Raw genomic sequence first — 21,707 nt, 5'->3', positions numbered from 1 at the left:
CCCATTTAAACCCCCTAATGCTTTAAAAACATTTGCTTTTATCCATTATTTGCAGATCTATGAATATGGCCCTAATTGGTCTCCACTGCTTGCCTACAATTTAAAATTATGAATTTGCTGACTGCTTATTTAAATTGTCACATCCTCTCGCATTTGGAAAAACACCACAGGCTCATGTTACTCATCATTGTAGGAGGTTTTAGTTGAAAATTTGGGTCTGTTTTGTTTACTTGGTGCATGCCACACACAGACTCACTCACGTCTGAATATATCATTGTTTCCACATCTCTGTAGATCAGTGCCTGAGGTTTTAACACCACTGACCTCCTAAATGTGCATTTGTCTTTGTAACAAGAGGTTTACACTGATACTGAACATTCACAATATGTGGAAAATGGCCCAAAACCTCCCTGAGTGTGTGTCCAAACATTTGACTGGTAATGTACTCATATTAACATGTCCGGAATATGTTCACTGGATGGACTGCAATGTCTCCATGCTTGATGGGAAGCCTTAGTTATCTTATTTGGTGATTATTTAACCATAGATTTAAACACAGATTTCACTGTAGTCAGTTTTTAAATCACTATTCAACAAAGCAATTTTTGCGACTTAAGCTACTGCCATCCACTCCCTGATAATAATCACTTTTAAAGTCATTTCAGACTCTTTCTCTTGCCATTTTGTGTACTCACCAAAGAAAATGGGGGATTGTTAATTGTTCATTAGCATCATGCTGGACATCTTTCTATAAACATTGGCACATAGTTTCTCTGTTTATTCAGGGATGTGATCTGTCACCTGCTGTCTATCATATGTACACAGCTTTAACCCCAGTATTCAACAAGACTTTTTTAAAAATGAAACCTGAACCCTCTATTTGAAATCATTTTAAAAGGCAAGTGGTGTTTAATCACTTATTTTCTGGGAATACTTGCAGAAAAAACACAAAGAGAACAGCTGGACCAGTAGCTTTAAGTGGTTGATACATCTTTATTTTATTCTGACTTATGTCCTCTTCACACACATCATGTCTGAGTTCCTTCACTCTAATTTTCCCTCCTCCTTTCCTTTTCCCATTCTTTTACCTACATTTCTGCCCCCACCGTCTTTTGATCTGTGTCCATTCCTTTTCCCTGATCCCTCCCTTTAACTCTGACTAGAGAGTGACTAGAGAGGGATCTCACATGGGTTTCATATGTTCAATTGTTTCATTAAATAAAAAAAAGCATAAACTCAATCTTCCTTTTCCCCAAAAGGAACATGTGAAGACCTAATAGTTTTATTTAATCTTTTGCTTTGTTGCTGTGGTTTAACTCCTTGGCTGGAGGTTTACATGTCGTCTTGCTGGTCCAGTGTGAACTCACTGTTGTCCTGTAGGGGGGAGAGCACAGCACACGTTAGTGTCAACACTCTTCAATTCTCGTTCACTTTGGGTGCACACTGATATGATCGACCCTGAACTCAAACACTTAAACAATAGTCTTTGGATAAAAAGTCACAGCTGATTTATTGACATGGGACTGGCACTCACACCCTCTGCACCCTCTCAACTCTCTGTTCTGCATTAAAATTATTACCCTCACCTATGTGAATCATCACACAAGGGCTAAGTAAAAACCAACCTACCTAGAAACCAGGCGGATTGTGAAGCTCAAAATCCTCATCAAAATAATCATCACCATCATTCTTTCCGCTTGTCTGTTGCTGGGTCTCTGTGGTTTTTGTCTTTCAATGGTAAAATATTACAGTGACATTAATAGGATCTTATGGACATCAGCGTCAAAAATACACCATAGGAAAATTAATTATGTTGAATTTAACATTTCTACTGAGCTACCAATTTCAGTTTGTGAAGAATCAGGTTTAAAAGAGTTACCAACGATAGGATGCATTATTAAAAGGTGAGAGAGAATTAGTAACTGTCTCAGGCAGGGAGCCATTCAGGGATTATGATGTATGATCTTCCCTTATTCACTTATTTGCTGTATGAGTGCAATGCTTGCTACACTGGATTGAAGGAACCCAGATTTTGTGACAATTCCACACGTAGCGTATAATGTTCAGATTGTCGTGTGTGTGCATAAGTGCATGTCTTACCTCATTTGATGTTCTAATGGTCTCAGTGACAAGACTTTCCATTGAGAAGCTTTCAGAGACATGTTGTTTCCCTGTGTAAGAGTCACATAGGGGGTTAAAGTTAACTGCCACCAAATTTTCAGGATTCCAACAATTGTGCACAGCGGTGTTGAGAAGAACCAAACAACCAAAGTATTTAGCAAGCAAATAAGAGTGCTCGAGTTAGGCTCATTACACTACATTACACCACTGTAACATCATTTATTACTTTGTTTAAGAGCAATTGCCAAATGCCACAAATATAAACGTAATTCACCACCACAGTAAAGACCACCTCAGTAAGCATATGTTCAGTGTTTTATAACCTCCCGCTCCAGGTGCTAATTTGTAATCCTGTAAAACCAAAGTGTTAACACTCATTTCAACAACAAGGCCATTTTGTTTTCTTGCTCTGTTTGGATGGCCGCAGTGCCCTCTTGTGGTGAGATGATTGAGAACGTGCTGTGGAAAAACAAATTCTACCCTGTATATTTTGCCCTTACCTTTAAAACTTTTGGTGGAGTTCATGGGCAGAGTGATCCTGTTGGATGAAGAAGAAGAGAAAAAAAATGACACATAGGAAATGTTCTAAAACAAACTTACCAAAAGCAATATGAGTCAAGCGGCCCTTGATTTCTGAGCACTTGAGATATAAATACACTGTATAGTGATCATATTAGACATGTCTGTGAATTTGGCAAATAATCATGAAAAAAGGTAAACAAATCATATCTTATATTGCCCAAAAGCTTGAAGCTGAATGGTGAATATTTAAAAATATATTATTTATAAATACATTTTTGAATTAGAATTAGAATCACTTTATTGGCCACTGTACTTGCACACAATTTGTTCATTGCATTTAACCCAATCCGTGCAGTGAAATACACATTTACACACACACTAGTGAACACTAGGGGGCAGTGAACACATGCCCGGAGCGGTGGGCAGCCCTAGCCACGGTGCCTGAGAAGCAGTTAGGTGCCTTGCTCAAGGGCACTTCAGTCAGTTTCCTATCCACCAGGCCATGGCTGCCCCACTGTTCAGATTTGTGTAATGTTTCTGGGCCAGAAACATTACACAATGTGGAAGACCCAGAACACGCTGGAGAGATTATATGTCTCGACTGGCCTGGGAACGCCTCAGTATCACCTCGGAAAAGCTGGAAGAAGTGCCTAGGGAGAGGGAGGTCTGGGTTTCTTTACTCTGACTGCTTCCCCTGCGACCTAGAACCGGATAAGCGGTGGGCAACGGATGGAAGGGTAGATATTTGAGGTGACAAACCCTGCCTCTGCATCTTTAGCACATCATAAAGTGATCTTATATAAATCTTTTGCTTATATGTTTAATTACATTTTATTCTCACACAGAACCAACTGTTGATCATTATCATCTAAGCTAATCATATCACTGTGGTGAACAATTTCAAATATATTAGAAAATAAAAAAGGTTTATATTCACTAGCCAAAAAAATGCACTTATTTAGGCTCAAAATGTTGTGCAGTGTTGTGTTAACATGGAAATACATGAATTAGCCCTTTTCTGCCTCAGAGGTGAGGTAAGAAAGCTGGATAGTTTATCTCAGACAAACAATGTGGCATAATTCTGTTATTATAAGAACCTGTAATGGTGGTAGGTTTAAAGTGTACACTAATGCTGCTCAAGCTCTCTGCTCTACCTCTTCTCCTCTCCATCCAGCAGTTTCCTGTAGGTGGCGATCTCCACGTCCAGTGCCATCTTGACATTGAGCAGCTCCTGGTACTGGCGCAGGTGCCGGGCCATCTCTTCCTTCATGTTGCCGATCTCGCCTTGCAGCTTGGTGACTGTTTCCTGGAGACCAGACGCCTCTCGCTCATGATGGGCCTCCATATCCTCCATCTGCTTCATCAGAGACTTATTCTGGAGAAAGTAAAAAGAAAACAAAATGCCATGTACTAAATGTGGCGGCACAGTGGTGCAACAGGTAGTGTCGCTGTTACACAACTCCAGGATCCTGGGATTGTGGGTTCAAGCCTCGCTCTGGGTGAATGATTGCGAGGAGTTTGGTGTGTTCTCCCAATGTCTGCGTGGGTTTCCTCCCACGGTCCAAAAGCACATATTGGTAGGTAGACTGGCGAATCAAAAGTGTCAATTAGTGTGAGTGTGTGTCGCCCTGCGGGTGTGTTCCTGACTTGTGCCCACCATGAGTGGTTACAGACAATGAATGAATATTAGGTAAAGATCAGATAGTGGTCAAATTGAAAAACAGACTATTCCTTTAAAAGCTATAGAGATGTAACTTTTTAGAGAGCAGAGAACTGGATTTGAAAATATTCAGTTGAATGGAAGGCCATCAAGTCAGTTCAATTAACTTTTTTAACAGTCCTGCAACTGCCTAAATTTTTTTTTATTATTATTATTCTTAGTGCTCTTCATTTGTTGATTGAAATACTCAACATACCAGCAGCAAAGAATATAACAAACATAAATAAAATATTTCAGCTTTCAAGTATAAAATGCGCCATATCATTTTTTAAATTATTATTAAAATGTGGAGTGGTATGTTGTATTTTAAACATAATTCCTGTTTTCAGTCATATACTAATTTGAAAGTGATTATTGTATAATCTATTAATACATTTCAGATTATATGAAGGACTCTTTTAAAAGCATATAATAAAATATTTGTCCAGAATGACGGACAGTGTTTTTGATGATTGTAAAATTTTTGAAATTAATATCACATTAAATAACTAGCTACCAAATGAGACGACTTAACAATAAATAAATATATACAGTATATTATAGGGTTCCTAACTCTAAAACACTGAATATAACATTTTAATGTACTAATAATTTCTAGATTGTATAAATTATCATGTCATAATACAAATATTAACGAGACAGGAAAGTGTGTATGGACGGGGAATACTGCATGTTGATGGAGTGTGTGTGAAACTCACTGTGCCCTTGAGAGTGTCGATCTCACGGGTGCAGGACTGAAACTTGTGTTTGAACTCCATGGTCTCCAGCTTGGCCTGCTTCAGGGCTTCGTTGTTCTTGGTCACTGCTTTGTTCAGATCTGACACCTGGGGTCAAAGTCCAAAAAGTAACTTTTTTTCTAATGTATTTATTCGTTATAAATTTACTAGATCCTTTTATGCACAAGCATAAAAGAATGGTCAAGGTCCTAAAAATATTAGACCTCAGCAATAAAATAAATTGTGTTTGTTCCCTTAACAGGATGTTCTCTTACTTACAAAATATTAAAATGAACAAATATGGCATTCAAAATGTAAGTTTTACTTCCCCTTTCCTTTTTCCTCTCACTGTGTGTGTCACTGTTACCTTGGACTTGTACCAGTCCTCAGCCTCTGCAACGTTTTTGGCGGCGATGGCTTCATACTGAGTGCGAATGTCTCTCAGTGCTCCAGTCAGATCTGGCTTGGACATGTCCATCTGAACCTTCACCTGGGTCTCCTGCATCTGAGCCTGGAGCTGACGGATCTCCTGAAAACACACCCACACACCGAAATAGATTTTCACAGGAGACAACCTCTCCACTGGACCACTTTAAGGTTACAGCAAATAGAAGAGAGATGGCAGAGTTCAAGTGAGAAACAGGTGAAAATCAGGTGAAAGAGTGTGAAAGCAAGATGCAGAGAGAGACATAAAGAGAGCTGAAGGAAGAGGGAGAGACAAATTAATTAGGGCTCGGTAAGCTAGAGAAAGAGGGAGATGGACACAAAGGATAAGAAAAGGTTAGAGAGAAAGTGACATTTAGCCAAATTTAGGGAAAGTAGATAGAAAGAGGGATATTTATGTCTTATGGTGTTCAAATAAAAGCTTGAAACATGCCCATTAACCGCAAAGTTTAACATTGTATTTGAGAGCAGTGTAATCTTCAGTAACACATGCAGCTCTATAATTAGGCACACAGAATAAAACACTCACATGTTTTTTGATGCAAATGATCAGTGTGAGTAGGTTGCTATATATTTAGCTCTTTGTGAGAACCAAGTGCTCCTAGCATGATGGGAAACATGAGCATTTTGATATTTTGGGTGCCATTAATTCTTAGTAACATTAACCTTTTAGCTCCAGCACAAAACTAATGATCAAACTTCAAACTGATTTGTGTACATTCTCACTAAACCATTCTATGGAAGCTTATCTGTCTCCAGAGTCTGTCATATTACAAAACATCTCCACAGTAAAATTTCTTCATCTTCAGGATGTCAATAGTCTGTTATATTGTGTCTTTAATGAGCCTTTCAGATTTTTGAGACACTTTGAAAATAAAGAGATAATATCCGCGGAAGGAAGCTAAACGTGTAGTTTTTCCACGATATGGAGGTTGCGTTCGTGTTTCGTCATCTAGCGGCGACAAATTGCAACTACTGCACAATTTAAGGTGAAAGAGAAAATCCAAATGAATCGATTGCTCATCCTTGGTGACCCGGATGTGTATCTGAATATTTAGTAACTCGTATTTTGGTGTCTGAATTTCGTCTACCGAATTTGAGCAACTTCGAAATATATTGTTTGAATTATTCTGAGCTGAATTTTTTTTATCTGAATTTATTAACCTTTAATAAACGAAATTCACGAGTTCAATTCAAGAGCAGTTATATTCAGATTCATAATTTCAGTGCAAAAACAAATCAGTGCTACAAATTCAAAGTAATATTTCAAAGTCTGATGAGACAGATTTGCTTCCATACCATTCTTTTAATAGAAGAACCCAAATGTGAAAACAAACGTGTGTGAGTGTTTTTTTCTTATATTTTTGTATGTGTCAGTTGCTCTGACCTCCTCGTGGGTGTTCTTGAGGAAGGTCATTTCATCTTGCAGAGTTTTTATGTGTGTCTCCAGGTCCAGACAGTTCAGTGTGGCTGCGTCCACGTCCTGTTTTCATCAAGAGAGTTAAGTGTTAGGTTCATGATAATAAACATCATGCTGAGAAAATTACCAGGATAAAGTCTTTTTTATTAATATTCTTTTATTTTTATTTTTTTTTAAATAACAGTTTTGTTTCCCATTTTAGTTATTTCCAGTTCCCCAATCACACCATTCTACAAAATGGAGGAGGAAGTTTGACTTGAGACTTTTTTTAACTGCTGCTACCAGTGTCAGTGGAGAGCGCAACACTTTTGAAGAACTAACCATCACTCAGTGTTCATATTGGACAAAGTTATGGGGAGTGGGTAGAGAGAGTGAGGGCTTAGATACAGGGCCTCAGATGGAACACAAAGGTAAGGAAACCAGAGCAAAAAATAAACTTAGCACAAAAGTAAGGACATTTTTGACGTTTTGACTTCATAATAATAATTTAAGAGTTCTACACTCACATTCTGACTAGTCAGAATTATCATTTAAGATACGGAATTCAAAAGGCAAATACGTTCAAGATATTTGTGTTATTTGAAGATTTCTTAAAAGGAATTCTGATTAGTCAAAAATGAAAATTTGGATCTCTAAGTCATTACTTTCATTCAGTTTTCATTTAATTTCATATATCTACAATTCAGTTTCAGATTTGGAATTATATCTAGTCAGAACAAAAGGCAAGATATGTGTCTAGTCATAAATGAACTGCAGATATCTGTAATGTGAATCCAGTCACACGATTTAATGTTAAAACAGCTTTTCTCGCAGCCAATTGTTTAGAATGTGACTCCACCACGTCATAACTCATTTACATCAAGTTATGAAAATCTCAACTTGATTTGTCGCTCTGTTGCTCACAGCGACAAATCGTATTCTTCCATAGGAAATGACTGGACGCTTGACGCTTTGTCGCCTAGTAGTGTGAATGCAGTGTCAGTAAATGAAGACAATACATACAGCTCTGAAATCTGCCAGGTTGTTCTCAGCCTCCTCTCTCTGTGCAACCTCCTCCTGGAGCCTGTTGAGAGACAAAACCCAGATATGAAGCATAGATCTATGAAGACAGCTTCTTTCCTCTCCTTTTATAGAGGCAGTCTCTCTCTCTCTCTCTCTCTCTCTCTCTCTCTCTCTCTCTCTCTCTCTCTTTCTTATACTCGTACGGGGTGAGAAGCGCCAGACTGGTGTGAGGATACTCACAAGTCCCCAACTGGCAGCTGTACAGTTGGAGTTTGTCCTGGTAAACGAGAGGGTGGCCTCAATGTGGCTTCTAACTCTATCCTCTAGCTGACAGCACTCGCCCCCACAGAGCAGGGGTTATCAGAGACTACCTCCAGAATTTGGGAGTGAAGAGGATGGAATGGCCTGCCAGCTCCTGACCTCAACCCCACTGAACACTTGTGGGGTCTGTTTGGGTGCTCTGTTCATGTCAGAGTTACCAACACGACCACGTTTGACTTGCGATAAATGCTGGTTGAAGAATGGGATGCCATCCCACAGCAGTGTGTGAAAAGCATGTGGAGGAGGTGCCAGGCTGTTGTGGCTGTGTAGGGTTCTTCCACATGCTCCTGAGGCTCCTGTTTGTTAAATGAATAAATTAATAAATCGCCAATATGTCTTCAAACTTCAATCATCCAGTCCACCACACACCAAATGAGTCAATGGCAGAATAAGCTGTTTGGCATTAGCAGAGAGGATTTGGCAAATTTTTCATGGGCCCAACCCACATACTCAGCTCTACTGCTCATCCCACAAATGCATGTTCCTTACAAATGTGGCACCATTTAAAAGGGAAATTAACAGGCTTCCAACGGTATAAGATTTATTGCCAAGAAACATTGTTACAACAAAGAAATAATCTACAAACACAAATGTCCTTACTTTTTGTGTTATGTTAAGTAACAAATAAATTTTCTCGTATAAATTAAATTCTTGACATCAAGAAAAAAATGATTAAAAGCTAAAACCACTTGCCATATTATTGCATGTGAAATGTATAATTTCTAATTTAATTATTACATGTAAAAAATGATGTTTTGATATGAAGATTTAAATTTTATTATATCAAGAATTAAATTTTTACTAGTAAATATTTTCCCCCATTAAAATGAATGGGGAAACTTTTGAATTATCACTAGTTTTCTTTACTAGTAAAAATATAATTCATTCATTATCTGTAACCCTTATCCAGTTCAGGGTTGCGGTGGGTCCAGAGCCTACCTGGAATCATTGGGCGCAAGGCAGGAATACATCCTGGAGGGGGCGCCAGTCCTTCACAGGGCAACACACTCACTCACACAGACGGACACTTTTAAGTCGCCAATCTACCTACCAACGTGTGTTTTTGGACTGTGGGAGGAAACCGGAGCACCCAGAGGAAACCCAAGCGGACACAGGGAGAACACACCAACTCCTCACAGACAGTCACCCGGAGCGGGAATCGAACCCACAACCTCCAGGTCCCTGGAGCTGTGTGACTGCGACACCTACCTGCTGCCCCACTGTGCTGCCTAAAATATAATTAATTCATTCATTATCTGTAAGCGCTTATCCAGTTCAGGGTCGCGGTGGGTCCAGAGCCTACCTGGAATCATTGGGCGCACCCCGGAGGGGGCGCTAGTCCTCCACAGGGCAACACAAACACACACACACACTCACACCTACGGACACTTTTGAGTCACCAATCCACCTACCAACGTGTGTTTTTGGATGGGAGGAAACCGGAGCACCCGGAGGAAACCCACGCAGACACAGGGAGAACACACCAACTCACATTGCACTAGTAAAAATTTAAATCCTGATATCAGAAATTAAGTGTTCACTAGTAACTATTCAATGTTTGATATTAGATATTTAATTTGTACTAGTGAAAATTGAGATATCAGAAATTAAATGTTCACTACTGACAATCCAGGAAACTCTGACTGATGATTAATTTACTGTCATATATCACTTTGCACAGCAGGTGTCACTAGTGAGAACGATTCTATGAGGCATTGAGTAATGAATCTTTTGGCAAACCTTTGGGCAGTCGGTTCATGAAGCCTCATTTTGCTATCACTATTGGCCACTGTTTGCCGTGGGGAGCGGTAGAGAAAGTGCGAGGCTGGTGGACGGCTCTGGACTGAGATTTGTTTGGAGGAGTCTGACTGGTGGGGGACCAAGTGTGAGTCGGGCGTACGGGCCTTCGTCTGCCTTCGTCTGATGGAGAAACGTGTCCGAGTTGTCTGGTAGCCGGCGGACCATGCAGCATGAGGACCTCAAAATTGAGCTGGGTCAGGCCATTCCTGGTTAGACTATTTTATCGAGTTTCACTCTGATGATGAAATTTGTGTGCTGCCACGTTTATGGTATATTTTAGGGAAGTAAACTGTTAAAACTTCTCAGGATTAAAAACTCCTTACGTACCCTGTAAACACTATATATTATATATATATATATATATATATATATATATATATATATATATATATTCTTAAATGTCCTGGATTGGTTTTTCTCTTTCTATATTTTTATTTATACATATTTTAGTAATATCTTGTCTTAAATCTGTAGAGCTGCTCGGACTGGGAAGTTAAGTAATGTGGGAGTGTAAAAATGATTTGCCCTTGCTGTGTGTTCATTTTATGGTATGCAGTGATGCTTTAGAGGGTGGGATTATAATTGTGACCACTAGATGGCCAGGACCCCCACAGGACCACTTCAGATCATGATTTGTATGGTGGATCATGTCGTGGTGTTGGTGTGTTATTGTGTGGTGTGCTGGTGTAAGTGGATCAGACACAGCAGTGCTGCTGGAGTTTGTCCACTGTGTTTCAGACACCTACACTGTTGGCTGGTTGGTGGACTGTTCTCAGTCCAGGAGGTTTTTCAAAACTTCAGCAGCACTGCTGTGTCTGATCTACTCGTACAAGCACAACCCAGACTTAACACACCACCACTACCACGACAGTGTTAATGTAGCGCTGAGAATGATCCACCTGCCAAATCATACCTGCTCTGTGGTGGTCCTGACCATTGAAGAACAGCGTGCAATGGGTGTAAACTATACAGAAAAACAGGTGGACTACAGTCTGTAATTGTACTACACAGTGCTCCTGTATTATCAGTGGAGACTGTGAGTGTAGATACAAGGTAGGTGTTCCTAGTCCAGTGATTATTCAGTGTAATTTTCTTTCATTTCTCTAGCCTCATTCCTCAAACCCACCCTTAACATCCCTCTCACTTTTGCTGGAGCTTCTGCAGGTCATCTGCAAGGTTGTCGCGCTCTAACTCCACACGGGACCTCTGGTGGGTGATGGACTCCACCTGCTGCCTCAGCTCCCTCATCTCCTCTTCGTAGAGTTCGGAGATGCGTGTGGGCTCGCTGCCCCTCAGGCGCTCCACCTCCACCACAAGGGCCTGGTTCTCCTGCTCCAGGAAGCGCACTTTCTCGATGAAGTTGGCGAAGCGATCGTTCAGTTGCGCAAGCTGAACCTTCTCGTTGGTGCGGGTCTGCAGGAACTCCTGGTTGAGGGTGTCAGCCAGGCTGAAGTTCAGAGTATCCTTTGAATAGGATTGGTAGATATAGCGATTGCTCGTGGCCCGGGTCTTGGATAGATTTGCAGAGTCCAGACCACTAAAGGTGCGGCGGTATGAGGACATGTTGCGACTCATATTGGACACGGACAGGCAAAGGATACACGGATTCCCCCAAAGAAAGAGACAGGAGTAAGAGCAGGACAAGCTCAGCTCAGGCTATTTGTAGCAGCCAAATGCCCCGTATCTAATCCCCTCCCTGTAGGCATAAAGACTTAACCCTACCCCAAACTCCTCCCACACCCATTTCTATCCCCCTCTTTTTTTATTTTTATTTTTTTTTAGCACTGCTTCCATTTTATGGCAATTAGCCTCTTTTCCTACTTCCATACCATTCATCTGGTCCATTCTCCTTCCACCATCTTCATCATCATCATCAGTTTAACCCCTTGCACTTACTGAGTTTCTATTCGTAAGACTTCATTAGAAAAAACAGAGGTATACCTACAGTCCTTTAATTCAGTAAACAAAAACATTTGGTCCCTTAAAGTTCTTTTCAGTGGATGGTTCTCTCTTCCTTAAGAACCTTTCCTTTTTAAAGTTTAAAATACCTCCATATTGTGTAAGGGTTCTATGTACTCCTCAAAATAAAGATTCTTAAAATGACGCTTGGACTGGGCCTTTATTAGGACAAATACATGATATGAAAGTATATTAACTCCATGCATCCAGGGGGATTTGGATTTTTATATAATCAAGTGGAATTTAAATTATATCCAGTCACTGAATGTCTTATTGCAATGCAGCACCTTTTCTCTCTCACCTTTTTCCGGTTACTGATGTTATTGTGAAGCAATTACAATTGTGTCAACTCAAAAATGTTATGCAGTGTGTGTCCTATTGCCTCAATCTGAGTTATCTGAAATATTTGAGTTATGTAAAATATCTTAACGTTATAACTTGCCCTTATTGTTTTTGAATAGTGCACGCTCCCTCTGGCTTTATTGCTTATTCCCATAAAAGGAATGAACACCCTGCTGAAATGACAAGAAATCACAAGAAGCCTCCACTCATCACCAGTATTTTTAAAAAGTAAGAATATCAGGGACTACAAGATACAGATACCTCTATATAGTGAGTTAATATTTGTTCACAGCTCAGTTTTGTCTTTTTACCTGTAGATGGATGTTCAAAATAATTTTTTGTAAAGGCAGCAGCTCATCTAAAGGCCAGTCAAACATTCTTCTAAAATCAATAAAACCACTTCCATCCATCCATTATCTGTAACCGCTTATCCAATTTTAGGGTCGCGGGGGGTCCAGAGCCTACCTGGAATCATCGGGCGCAAGGCGGGAATACACCCTGGAGGGGGCGCCAGTCCTTCACAGGGCAACACAGACACACACACATTCACTCACACACTCACACCTACGGCCACTTTCGAGTCACCAATCCACCTGCAACGTGTGTTTTTTTGGACTGTGGGAGGAAACCGGAGTACCCGGAGGAAACCCACGCGGACACGGGGAGAACACACCAACTCCTCACAGACAGTCACCTGGAGCGGGAATCGAACCCACAACCTCCAGGTTCCTGGAGCTGTGTGACTGCGACACTACCTGCTGCGCCACCGTGCCGCAATAAAACCACTTAAGAAGCTTTAACAAATATTTTTTTTTAATAATAAGTATGGTCCAACATTATGGAAGTATACCAGTATCAAAATTAAAGTGAAAAATGGCAATGTAATCCTAATTGTCATGTAATAAGTGTTTTTATTGACAAGGAAAGTGATGCACATATTGTTAGTGAAAGATTCCAATAAACCTGAGATTTGACAAGGAAAAGGGACACAGGGGAAAGCACCTAAATGTGTATGAGGAAGAAGATTCTGAGAATCCATCAGCTAATTGTCATGCCCCTGAAACCTGTTGTACACATCTGAGGAATGTTAAAGCAGAAAGTAAAAGTTACGCAGCTGGCAAAACTTTCTAATAGTATACTTTCTAAAGTATGAGGAAGGAAACCAGTAATTTATGTATGTTATTGCTATGACCTATAGTACACATCTTAAGAATCTTAAAGCAGACAGTAAAGGGGCATTACCTAATACTTCATGCACTTTTTTTCTGTAGTAGCAAAAATAAATAATGTGAAAAAACTCCATAAAAGTAAAGGATACATCCTCTTCAAACAATGGCAAACCATTATTTTTTTTATGGCAAAAAATTCTTCAGTTGTCCCACAAAGCACAATTTAAGGATTATGTATATTAATCTGTTATGTATTCATTGCAAAACATGGATTTCATTTTTATAACTATGTTCTAATATCTAGCTTTTATTAGGCAGGAGTTATTGGATTCCAAGAGCTACCAGGAATACATAGAGGAGGTAAGTTTTTACCAAATGAAGTGGAAATTATGAATTCTCTGTGTGTCTGTGTGTGTGTTTTGCAGGGTCAAAGATGAATTTCCAAATTGTGGACAATAAATATGTTACATTCTATATATTTCTGTGTATGATTATACATTTACATTGCATTTGAAAATCAAATAATATTTATAGAATTTTCCAATACTGTGTAAGACAAATTGTGGTTGTTAATTTGGCAATTATCTAAAAATGATCTAAATAATTCTTCCTAAACATATTTTAAAAATTTTGGGCGACATGGTGGTGCAGCAGGTAGTGTCGCAGTCACACAGCTCCAGGGACCTGAGGTTGTGGGTTCAAGTCCCGCTCTGGGTGACTGTCTGTGAGGAGTGTGGTGTGTTCTCCCTGTGTTCGTGTGGGTTTCCTCCGGGTGACTGTCTGTGACGAGTGTGGTGTGTTCTCCCTGTGTCTGCATGGGTTTCCTCCAGGTGACTGTCTGTGAGGAGTGTGGTGTGTTCTCCCTGTGTCTGCGTGGGTTTCCTCCGGGTGACTGTGAGGAGTTGGTGTGTTCTCCCTGTGTCTGCGTGGGTTTCCTCTGGGTGCTCCGGTTTCCTCCCACAGTCCAAAACATACGTTGGTAGGTAGATTGGCGACTCAAATGTGTCCATAGGTGTGAGTCTATGTGTGAGTGTGTGTGTGTTGCCCTGTGAAGGACTGGCGCCCCCTCCAGGGTGTATTCCTGCCTTGCACCCAATGATTCCAGGTAGGCTCTGGACCCACTGTGACCCTGAATTGGATAAGTGGTTACAGATAATAGTTGGATGGAAAAAAAAATTATATTTGAATGAATATATTTTTAAACATATTTTTGGTTATAACATTAAATGCTGGTTAGCAGTGAGGCCAGCTGCTTTTGGTAAACCCAACCCTGTTTTTTATTCAAAATGTGTTAAAATGTGGGTATAAAATAAATAATATTACCACTTGCTTAAAAAAATCCACTTATTGGTAGGTAATTTAGCAAAAATAACAAAAAACAAGGTTTTTGCTATTTCTTAACAAAAGTATTAAGTGAACAGTAGTAAAAGTTAGTAACCCAAACTAGAAATAATCAGACACTGGGAAAATGCCTTACATGGTTGAAAAGTTAAACTAGATGGACAAACAAAAGACAGAGGGAATAAGGATTAACAATAAACTAGGGAGCTGAAAAATCAGTAAACTGCCTATGGACATGAGGAAGGACACAGGACCAGAGAAATATAGAACAGAGACTAGAAAACCAGAGGCTAATAAGGAGACACAATGAAGGTGAAAGCTAGAAACAAGAGACTAGAAATATAAGATTAACAGTGACAACCAAGACAGGACCTAAACCTAGAAACTACAATCTCGACGCATATCAAGATGGAGAAGGTCAGAAACATAGAAGCACTAGGAACAAAACACTAAATCTGAAGCCTAGACTAAAACAAGCAGCTGCTGATACAGAGGAGACAAGTAATATCAGATGTAGAACATAAATGAAGAGTGATTATAACTGAGGAACACAAAGATGCAAAGAAATCAGGAAACAAGGGAACAAAGTGAGGGCTGCAAACAGAGAACAATGAAAATCCACAAACACCAAGGCCAAGAAAGTTAAATAAAACAAGAAACAAATAACAATTTGAAATTAAAACTAAGGACTATATTTTAAATTGCATATTAAATTTGCATTTTAATATTGATATGCTTCCATACGAAGAGTGATGCACATATTGTTTGTGAAAGAGTCCCATACTGTCACGCCTTCGTCCTGTCAGTCTGTTGTCCCCGCCATGTGCTTTATTTGCACATGGCTCTGTTTTGTTTATGTTTGAGTCTCCGCCTTTGTTCCGCCTCCTCGTCCGTGTCATGTGTTACCCGTCCTCGTTATCTGTCCAGGTGTGTCTCGTTTGTGTGAGTATTTAAGCCCTCTTGTCTCTCATCCGTTGGTCGTACATTTCCCCTTTATCCTGTGTTTAGTTGGTCATGTTATTTAGTCTGTCCGTCTGTCTCTAGAGTTTCCCCGTTTCTTCTCCTTTTTCGTCGTGTCGCTTTTCGTCCGTCTGTCCTGTTCTCCCTGTCCAGTTTCCTTTGTTTTATTTAGCTTGTTTGGATCCTTGTTTGTTTGTGTCCTGTTTAAGTATCGTTGTTTTGTTTATATTAAATTATCCCGTGTTTTAGCGAATGCGTCCGCCTCCCTCAATCCGCCCCTCGTTCCTGACAGAATGTACAACCCACAGGACGCAGCTAGCACGGACTATTACCTTAAGGGGTGTGCCGTTCGCCGGACTCCATTCCGCACAGGCCCCAAAGATCCTGTGGAGGAGGCTTTGAAAGCGGCCTCGGAATGGAGTCGCCGGCTCCGGCTCCTGCCTGGCGCTGTTCCGGATCCTATAGCGGAAGAGTCGACTCGGGAATCGAGTAGTTGCGCCAGCGGGAGTCGAAAGAGCCGGCGGAAGAAGCGTGCTGGAGTTCCCCCCTCACTGGAGGATTACCCCCTCAGGTCCGGGGAAATTTTTGGGGGGGCGTTAAGGGTAGGGGCTGTTAGCCTCACCTCCAGAGCTGTGAGGTCTGAGGCTAACAGGGGCGCACCTCGAGGTGATCTAATGGGTGCGCCTGTGAAACCCCCTAAACCCTTTACAGCTCCAGCGCGAGCCCGGCGAGCAGCACAAGCCCCTGTCTTCGTTAACGCGGCGTCTCCAGCCGCGCCTGTCCTCGAGAGCGCGGCGCGCGCCTCTCCTGTCTTCGTGAGCGCGACGCGCGCCTCTCCTGTCTTCGTGAGCGCGACGCGCGCCTCTCCAGTCTTCGTGGACGACGACGCAGATTCCTCTGCCTCCGTGGACGTCGTCGCACGTTCCCCAGTCTTCGTGGACGACGTCGCAGACTCCTCTGCCTCTGTGGACGTCGTCGCACGTTCCCCAGTCTTCGTGGACGACGGCGCAGACTCCTCTGCCTCCGTGGACGTCGTCACACGTTCCCCAGTCTTCGTGGACGACGGCGCAGATTCCTCTGCCTCCGTGGACGTCGTCGCACGTTCCCCAGTCTTCGTGGACGACGTCGCAGACTCCTCTGCCTCCGTGGACGTCGTCGCACGTTCCCCAGTCTTCGTGGACGACGTCGCAGACTCCTCTGCCTCCGTGGACGTCGTCGCACGTTCCCCAGTCTTCGTGGACGACGACGCAGATTCCTCTGCCTCCGTGGACGTCGTCGCAGGCCCCCCTGCCTCCGTGGACGACGTCGCAGGTTCCCCTGCCTCCGTGGACGACGTCGCAGGGCTTCCTGTCTCGGTGATGGCGGCACCCGCCGCTCCTGTCTCGGTGATGGCGGCACCCGCCGCTCCTGTCTCGGTGATGGCGGCACCCGCCGCTCCTGTCTCGGTGATGGCGGCACCCGCCGCTCCTGTCTCGGTGATGGCGGCACCCGCCGCTCCTGTCTCGGTGATGGCGGCACCCGCCGCTCCTGTCTCGGTGATGGCGGCACCCGCCGCTCCTGTCTCGGTGTTGGCGGCACCGGCCGCTCCTGTCCCCGTGACTGTGGCTACGGCCTCTCCTGTCCCCGTGACTGTGGCTACGGCCTCTCCTGTCCCCGTGACTGTGGCTACGGCCTCTCCTGTCCCCGTGACTGTGGCTACGGCCTCTCCTGTCCCCGTGACTGTGGCTACGGCCGCTTCTGTCCCCGTGACTATGGCGGCACCGGCCTCTCCTGTCCCCGTGACTGTGGCTACGGCCTCTCCTGTCCCCGTGTCTGTGGCTACGGCCTCTCCTGTCCCCGTGTCTGTGGCTACGGCCGCTCCTGTCCCCGTGACTGTGGCTACGGCCGCTCCTGTCCATGTCCGTAGGTCGGCCCGAAAGACTTCGAGGCCGATCCCCAGAACTGTGCCCAGGCTGGTTCCTCGGACTGCCCCACAGACATTTGCCAGCCCTGGGCACCCACCTGTTGTTTTGATTCCCCTGTCTGTCCCTGTCCTGGTTCCTGTCTCTGTCCTTGTCCCAGTACCCGTGTCAGCTTTTGTCTCTGTCCCAGTCCCGGTCACTGTGTTTGTGTCAGTCCCCGTAAATGTTCTTGTACCTGTTCCCCTGCCAAGTCCAGTCCAGTCCCCTGTCAGCCCTGTCCAGTCTATGTTTCAACCCTCTGTCCTGCCTCATGTCCAGTCCCCTGTCAGTCCTGTCCAGTCCCCGTTCCAACCCTCGGTCCTGTCTCAAGTCCCGTCTCCTGTCCAGTCCCCTGTCAGTCCTGTCCAGTCCCTGTTTCAACCCTCTGTCTTGTCTCACGTCCAGTTCCCGTATCCGTCCAATGTCCAGTCACCTGTCTTGTCTCCGGTCCAGTTTCCCTTTCAATCCCCTGTCCAGTCTCCAGTCCAGTCTCCATATCCGTCTAGTGTCATGTCTTCTGTCCAGTCACATACCCCTGTCCAGTCTAATGTTCCTATCCTGTCCAGTGTCTTGTCACCAGTCTCTGCTCCCGTTCAGTCCCAGCACTCAGTCCTGTCATCAGTCCCGTCTCCATTCCAGTCCCCTGTTCTGTCACCTGTCCATGTCCAGTCTTCTGTCCCCAAACGTGTCCAGTCTCTGTATCCGTCCCACGTTCAGTCCCCTGTCTTGTCTCCAGTCCAGTCTCCCGTCAATCCCCATGTGTCCACTCCTGTCCTGTCCAGTCCGTTCTCGTCTCTTGTTGCCCCCCTTTGTCAGTCTCCTGTCATGTCCCAAGTCCCGTCTCGTATATTCGGTCCTGTTGTGTCCCCAGCTCCAGTGTCTGTTCCCGTATTGTCCTGAGTCCTGTCACCCGTTTGTTTGTTGTCCTGTCTTGTTTTCCGTGCCCTCTCCTGTGCCAGCTCCTGGGGGGTTTAGGAGTACGCGCCCGGGAGTTGCGCGTTCTTGGGGGGGGCATCTGTCACGCCTTCGTCCTGTCAGTCTGTTGTCCCCGCCATGTGCTTTATTTGCACATGGCTCTGTTTTGTTTATGTTTGAGTCTCCGCCTTTGTTCCGCCTCCTCGTCCGTGTCATGTGTTACCCGTCCTCGTTATCTGTCCAGGTGTGTCTCGTTTGTGTGAGTATTTAAGCCCTCTTGTCTCTCATCCGTTGGTCGTACATTTCCCCTTTATCCTGTGTTTAGTTGGTCATGTTATTTAGTCTGTCCGTCTGTCTCTAGAGTTTCCCCGTTTCTTCTCCTTTTTCGTCGTGTCGCTTTTCGTCCGTCTGTCCTGTTCTCCCTGTCCAGTTTCCTTTGTTTTATTTAGCTTGTTTGGATCCTTGTTTGTTTGTGTCCTGTTTAAGTATCGTTGTTTTGTTTATATTAAATTATCCCATGTTTTAGCGAATGCGTCCGCCTCCCTCAATCCGCCCCTCGTTCCTGACACATACACATGAGATTTGACACATGTGGAAAGCACCTAAATGTGTATGAGGAAGAAGATACTGTGTCTGAGGAAGAAGATACCCTTCAGCTAATTGTCTTGCCCCTGAAACCTGTTGTACACATCTGAATAATGTTTAAGGTGAATGAAAAAATATGTTACGCAGGTGGCAAAACATACCAGAGTTTCTAAAGTATTAGGAAGTAAAACCAATACTTACAGGTGCGTCTCAAAAAAGAATATCATCAATAAGTTCATTTATTTCAGTAATTCAGTTCAAAAAGCGAAATTCATTATATAGATTCATTACAAATGGGTACATAAATTCATTACAAAGGAGTGATCTATTTCAAGCATTTGTTTCATTTAATGTTTATGATTACGGCTTACAGCTAATGAAAACCCAGAAGTTACCTCCGAGAACTAGAAAAATCCACACAAAACACCTGCAAAGGTTCCTTAGCCTTTAAAATGGTCAGTAGGCCACACAATCATGGGGAAGACTGCTGACTTGACAGAGGTCCAGAAGGCAGCCATTGACACCCTTCTTCTGTATCCAAGCATATTAATGGAAAGTTGAGTGGAAGGAAAATGTGTGGTAGAAAAAGGTGCACAAGTCTTGAAAGGAAGTATAAAGATAAGGCCGTTCAAAAACATTTGGGGGAGATTCAAAAGGAGTGGACTACAGCTGGAGTCAGTGCTTCAAGAGCCGCCACAAACAGATGTATCCAGGACATGGGCTACAACTGTCGCATTCCTTGTGTGAAGCCACTCATGATCCAGAGACTACACCAGAAGCGTCTTACCTCGGCCATAAAGAAAAAGCACTGTACTGTTGCTCAGTGTCCAAAGTCTTGTTTTCAGATTAAAGTAAATTTTGCCTTTCACTTGCAAATCAAGGTCCCAGAGTCTGGAGGAAGAGCGGAGAGGCACACAATCCAAGCTGCTTGAGTCTAGTGTGAAGTTTCCACAATCAGTGATGGTTTGGGGAGCCATGTCATCTGCTGGTGTTGGTTCACTGTGTTATGTCAAGCCCAAAGTCATCGCAGCCGTCTACCAGGTAATTTTAGAGAGCTTTGTACTTCCCTCTGCTGACAAGCTTTATGGCGATGCAGATTTCATTTTCCAGCAGGACTTGGCACCTGTCCACACAGCGAAGAGTACCAATACCTGGTTTAATAAACACAGTACCACTGTGCTTGAGTGGCCAGCAAACTCACCTGAACCCTATAGAGTATTGTCAAGACCCAATAATGCAGATGAGATGAAGGCCGCTATCAAAGCAACCTGTGCTTCCATAACACCTCAGCAGTGCCACAGGCTGATCGCCTATATGCCACGCCACATTGATGCAGTAATTCATGCAAAAGGATCCCAGACCATGTATTTAGTGCATATACTGTACATACTTTTATACTGGCCAATATTTCAGTATTATTAATTTTTTTAATTATTGGTCTTATATTGTAATTTTCTGAGATAACTTTGGGTTTTCATTGGCTGTAATCCATAATCAACAACATTAAAAGAAATAAATCCTTGAAATGGATCACTCTGTAATGAATCTATATAATGAGTTTAACTTTTTAATTGAATTACTGACATAAATGAAATTTTTGATGATATTCTTATTTCTTGAGATGCACCTGTATGTATGTTATGTCTATATCCTATAGTACACACACAGTGTGTTTAGTTTAGACTAGTAAAACATGAATACAAGCTATTATATATAAGTACTGTAAGTTTAGTCTACATCTGAACACATTTCAAACAGCTTAAAAAACGTTAGCACCGATATCCAGCAGCTTGGAAAGAAAATGAACAATAATTAGTTATTTCAGATTTTTTTGGTTGCGCCACTGTAAACCAAACTAGTCTTACACATCTACTTACACTTGAAGTTACTTAATGTTCTGATTCCAAACTGGTTAATTTTGCGGACTTTAGTTCACAACATATTTCAATCAGTTAAAAAAAAATCTTTAAAATTAACACTGATTTCCAACAAATGAATTAAAAAATTAAGATGAGATGCCTAGCTATTGCTGAACTTACCACTAATACAAGGCTTTAGAGTGGTGCAAGCAACAAAACCAGACAATCTACCTGAATTGTTTTTAAAAGTGCTGAAGTCAGTTTCCAAAGTGGTGAAGCTACCAACCCAGCAACATGCCAGTTCTCTAAAATAGAGAGTGAATTCCTGAAGAGGGAGGAACACTCAGGAACACTTTCAAACTGGTTGACATACCCTCTAGGGCTTGAAGAGTTTGCTCTATAGGGACTGAATTCTGTTCGTGCATCTCATAGTCCAACAAAAATGTTTCGCCAAGAATGTTTATTTTAGTCGCACTGGATAATCCACATTCAGTTCATACAACAGTCCAAAAAGCACAATGAAGAATGTGATGAGATGAAAAAACTTCCACCACTGCTTCTTCAGTGATGA

General features: G+C 42.6%; 1 protein-coding gene across 1 annotated transcript; it reads right to left on the bottom strand.

Moving 5' to 3' along the window:
• Positions 1 to 23: 23 nt before the first annotated feature.
• Positions 24 to 11,629, bottom strand: LOC136691503 (desmin-like). Its single transcript, XM_066664063.1, has 10 exons — positions 11,211 to 11,629; positions 7,946 to 8,006; positions 6,911 to 7,006; positions 5,447 to 5,608; positions 5,062 to 5,187; positions 3,798 to 4,018; positions 2,622 to 2,659; positions 2,101 to 2,171; positions 1,630 to 1,728; positions 24 to 1,374 (listed from the first exon to the last, which is right to left on the bottom strand). Exons 1-9 carry the CDS (start codon positions 11,627 to 11,629, stop codon positions 1,630 to 1,632), a joined length of 1,293 nt encoding a protein of 430 aa, XP_066520160.1. The 3' UTR covers positions 24 to 1,374.
• Between the last annotated feature and the right edge of the window lie 10,078 nt (positions 11,630 to 21,707).

Source organism: Hoplias malabaricus, chromosome 3 (assembly GCF_029633855.1).
Source record: "Hoplias malabaricus isolate fHopMal1 chromosome 3, fHopMal1.hap1, whole genome shotgun sequence".
Taxonomy (NCBI): Eukaryota; Metazoa; Chordata; class Actinopteri; order Characiformes; family Erythrinidae; genus Hoplias; species Hoplias malabaricus.
This window is presented reverse-complemented; position numbering and strand designations above follow the sequence as displayed.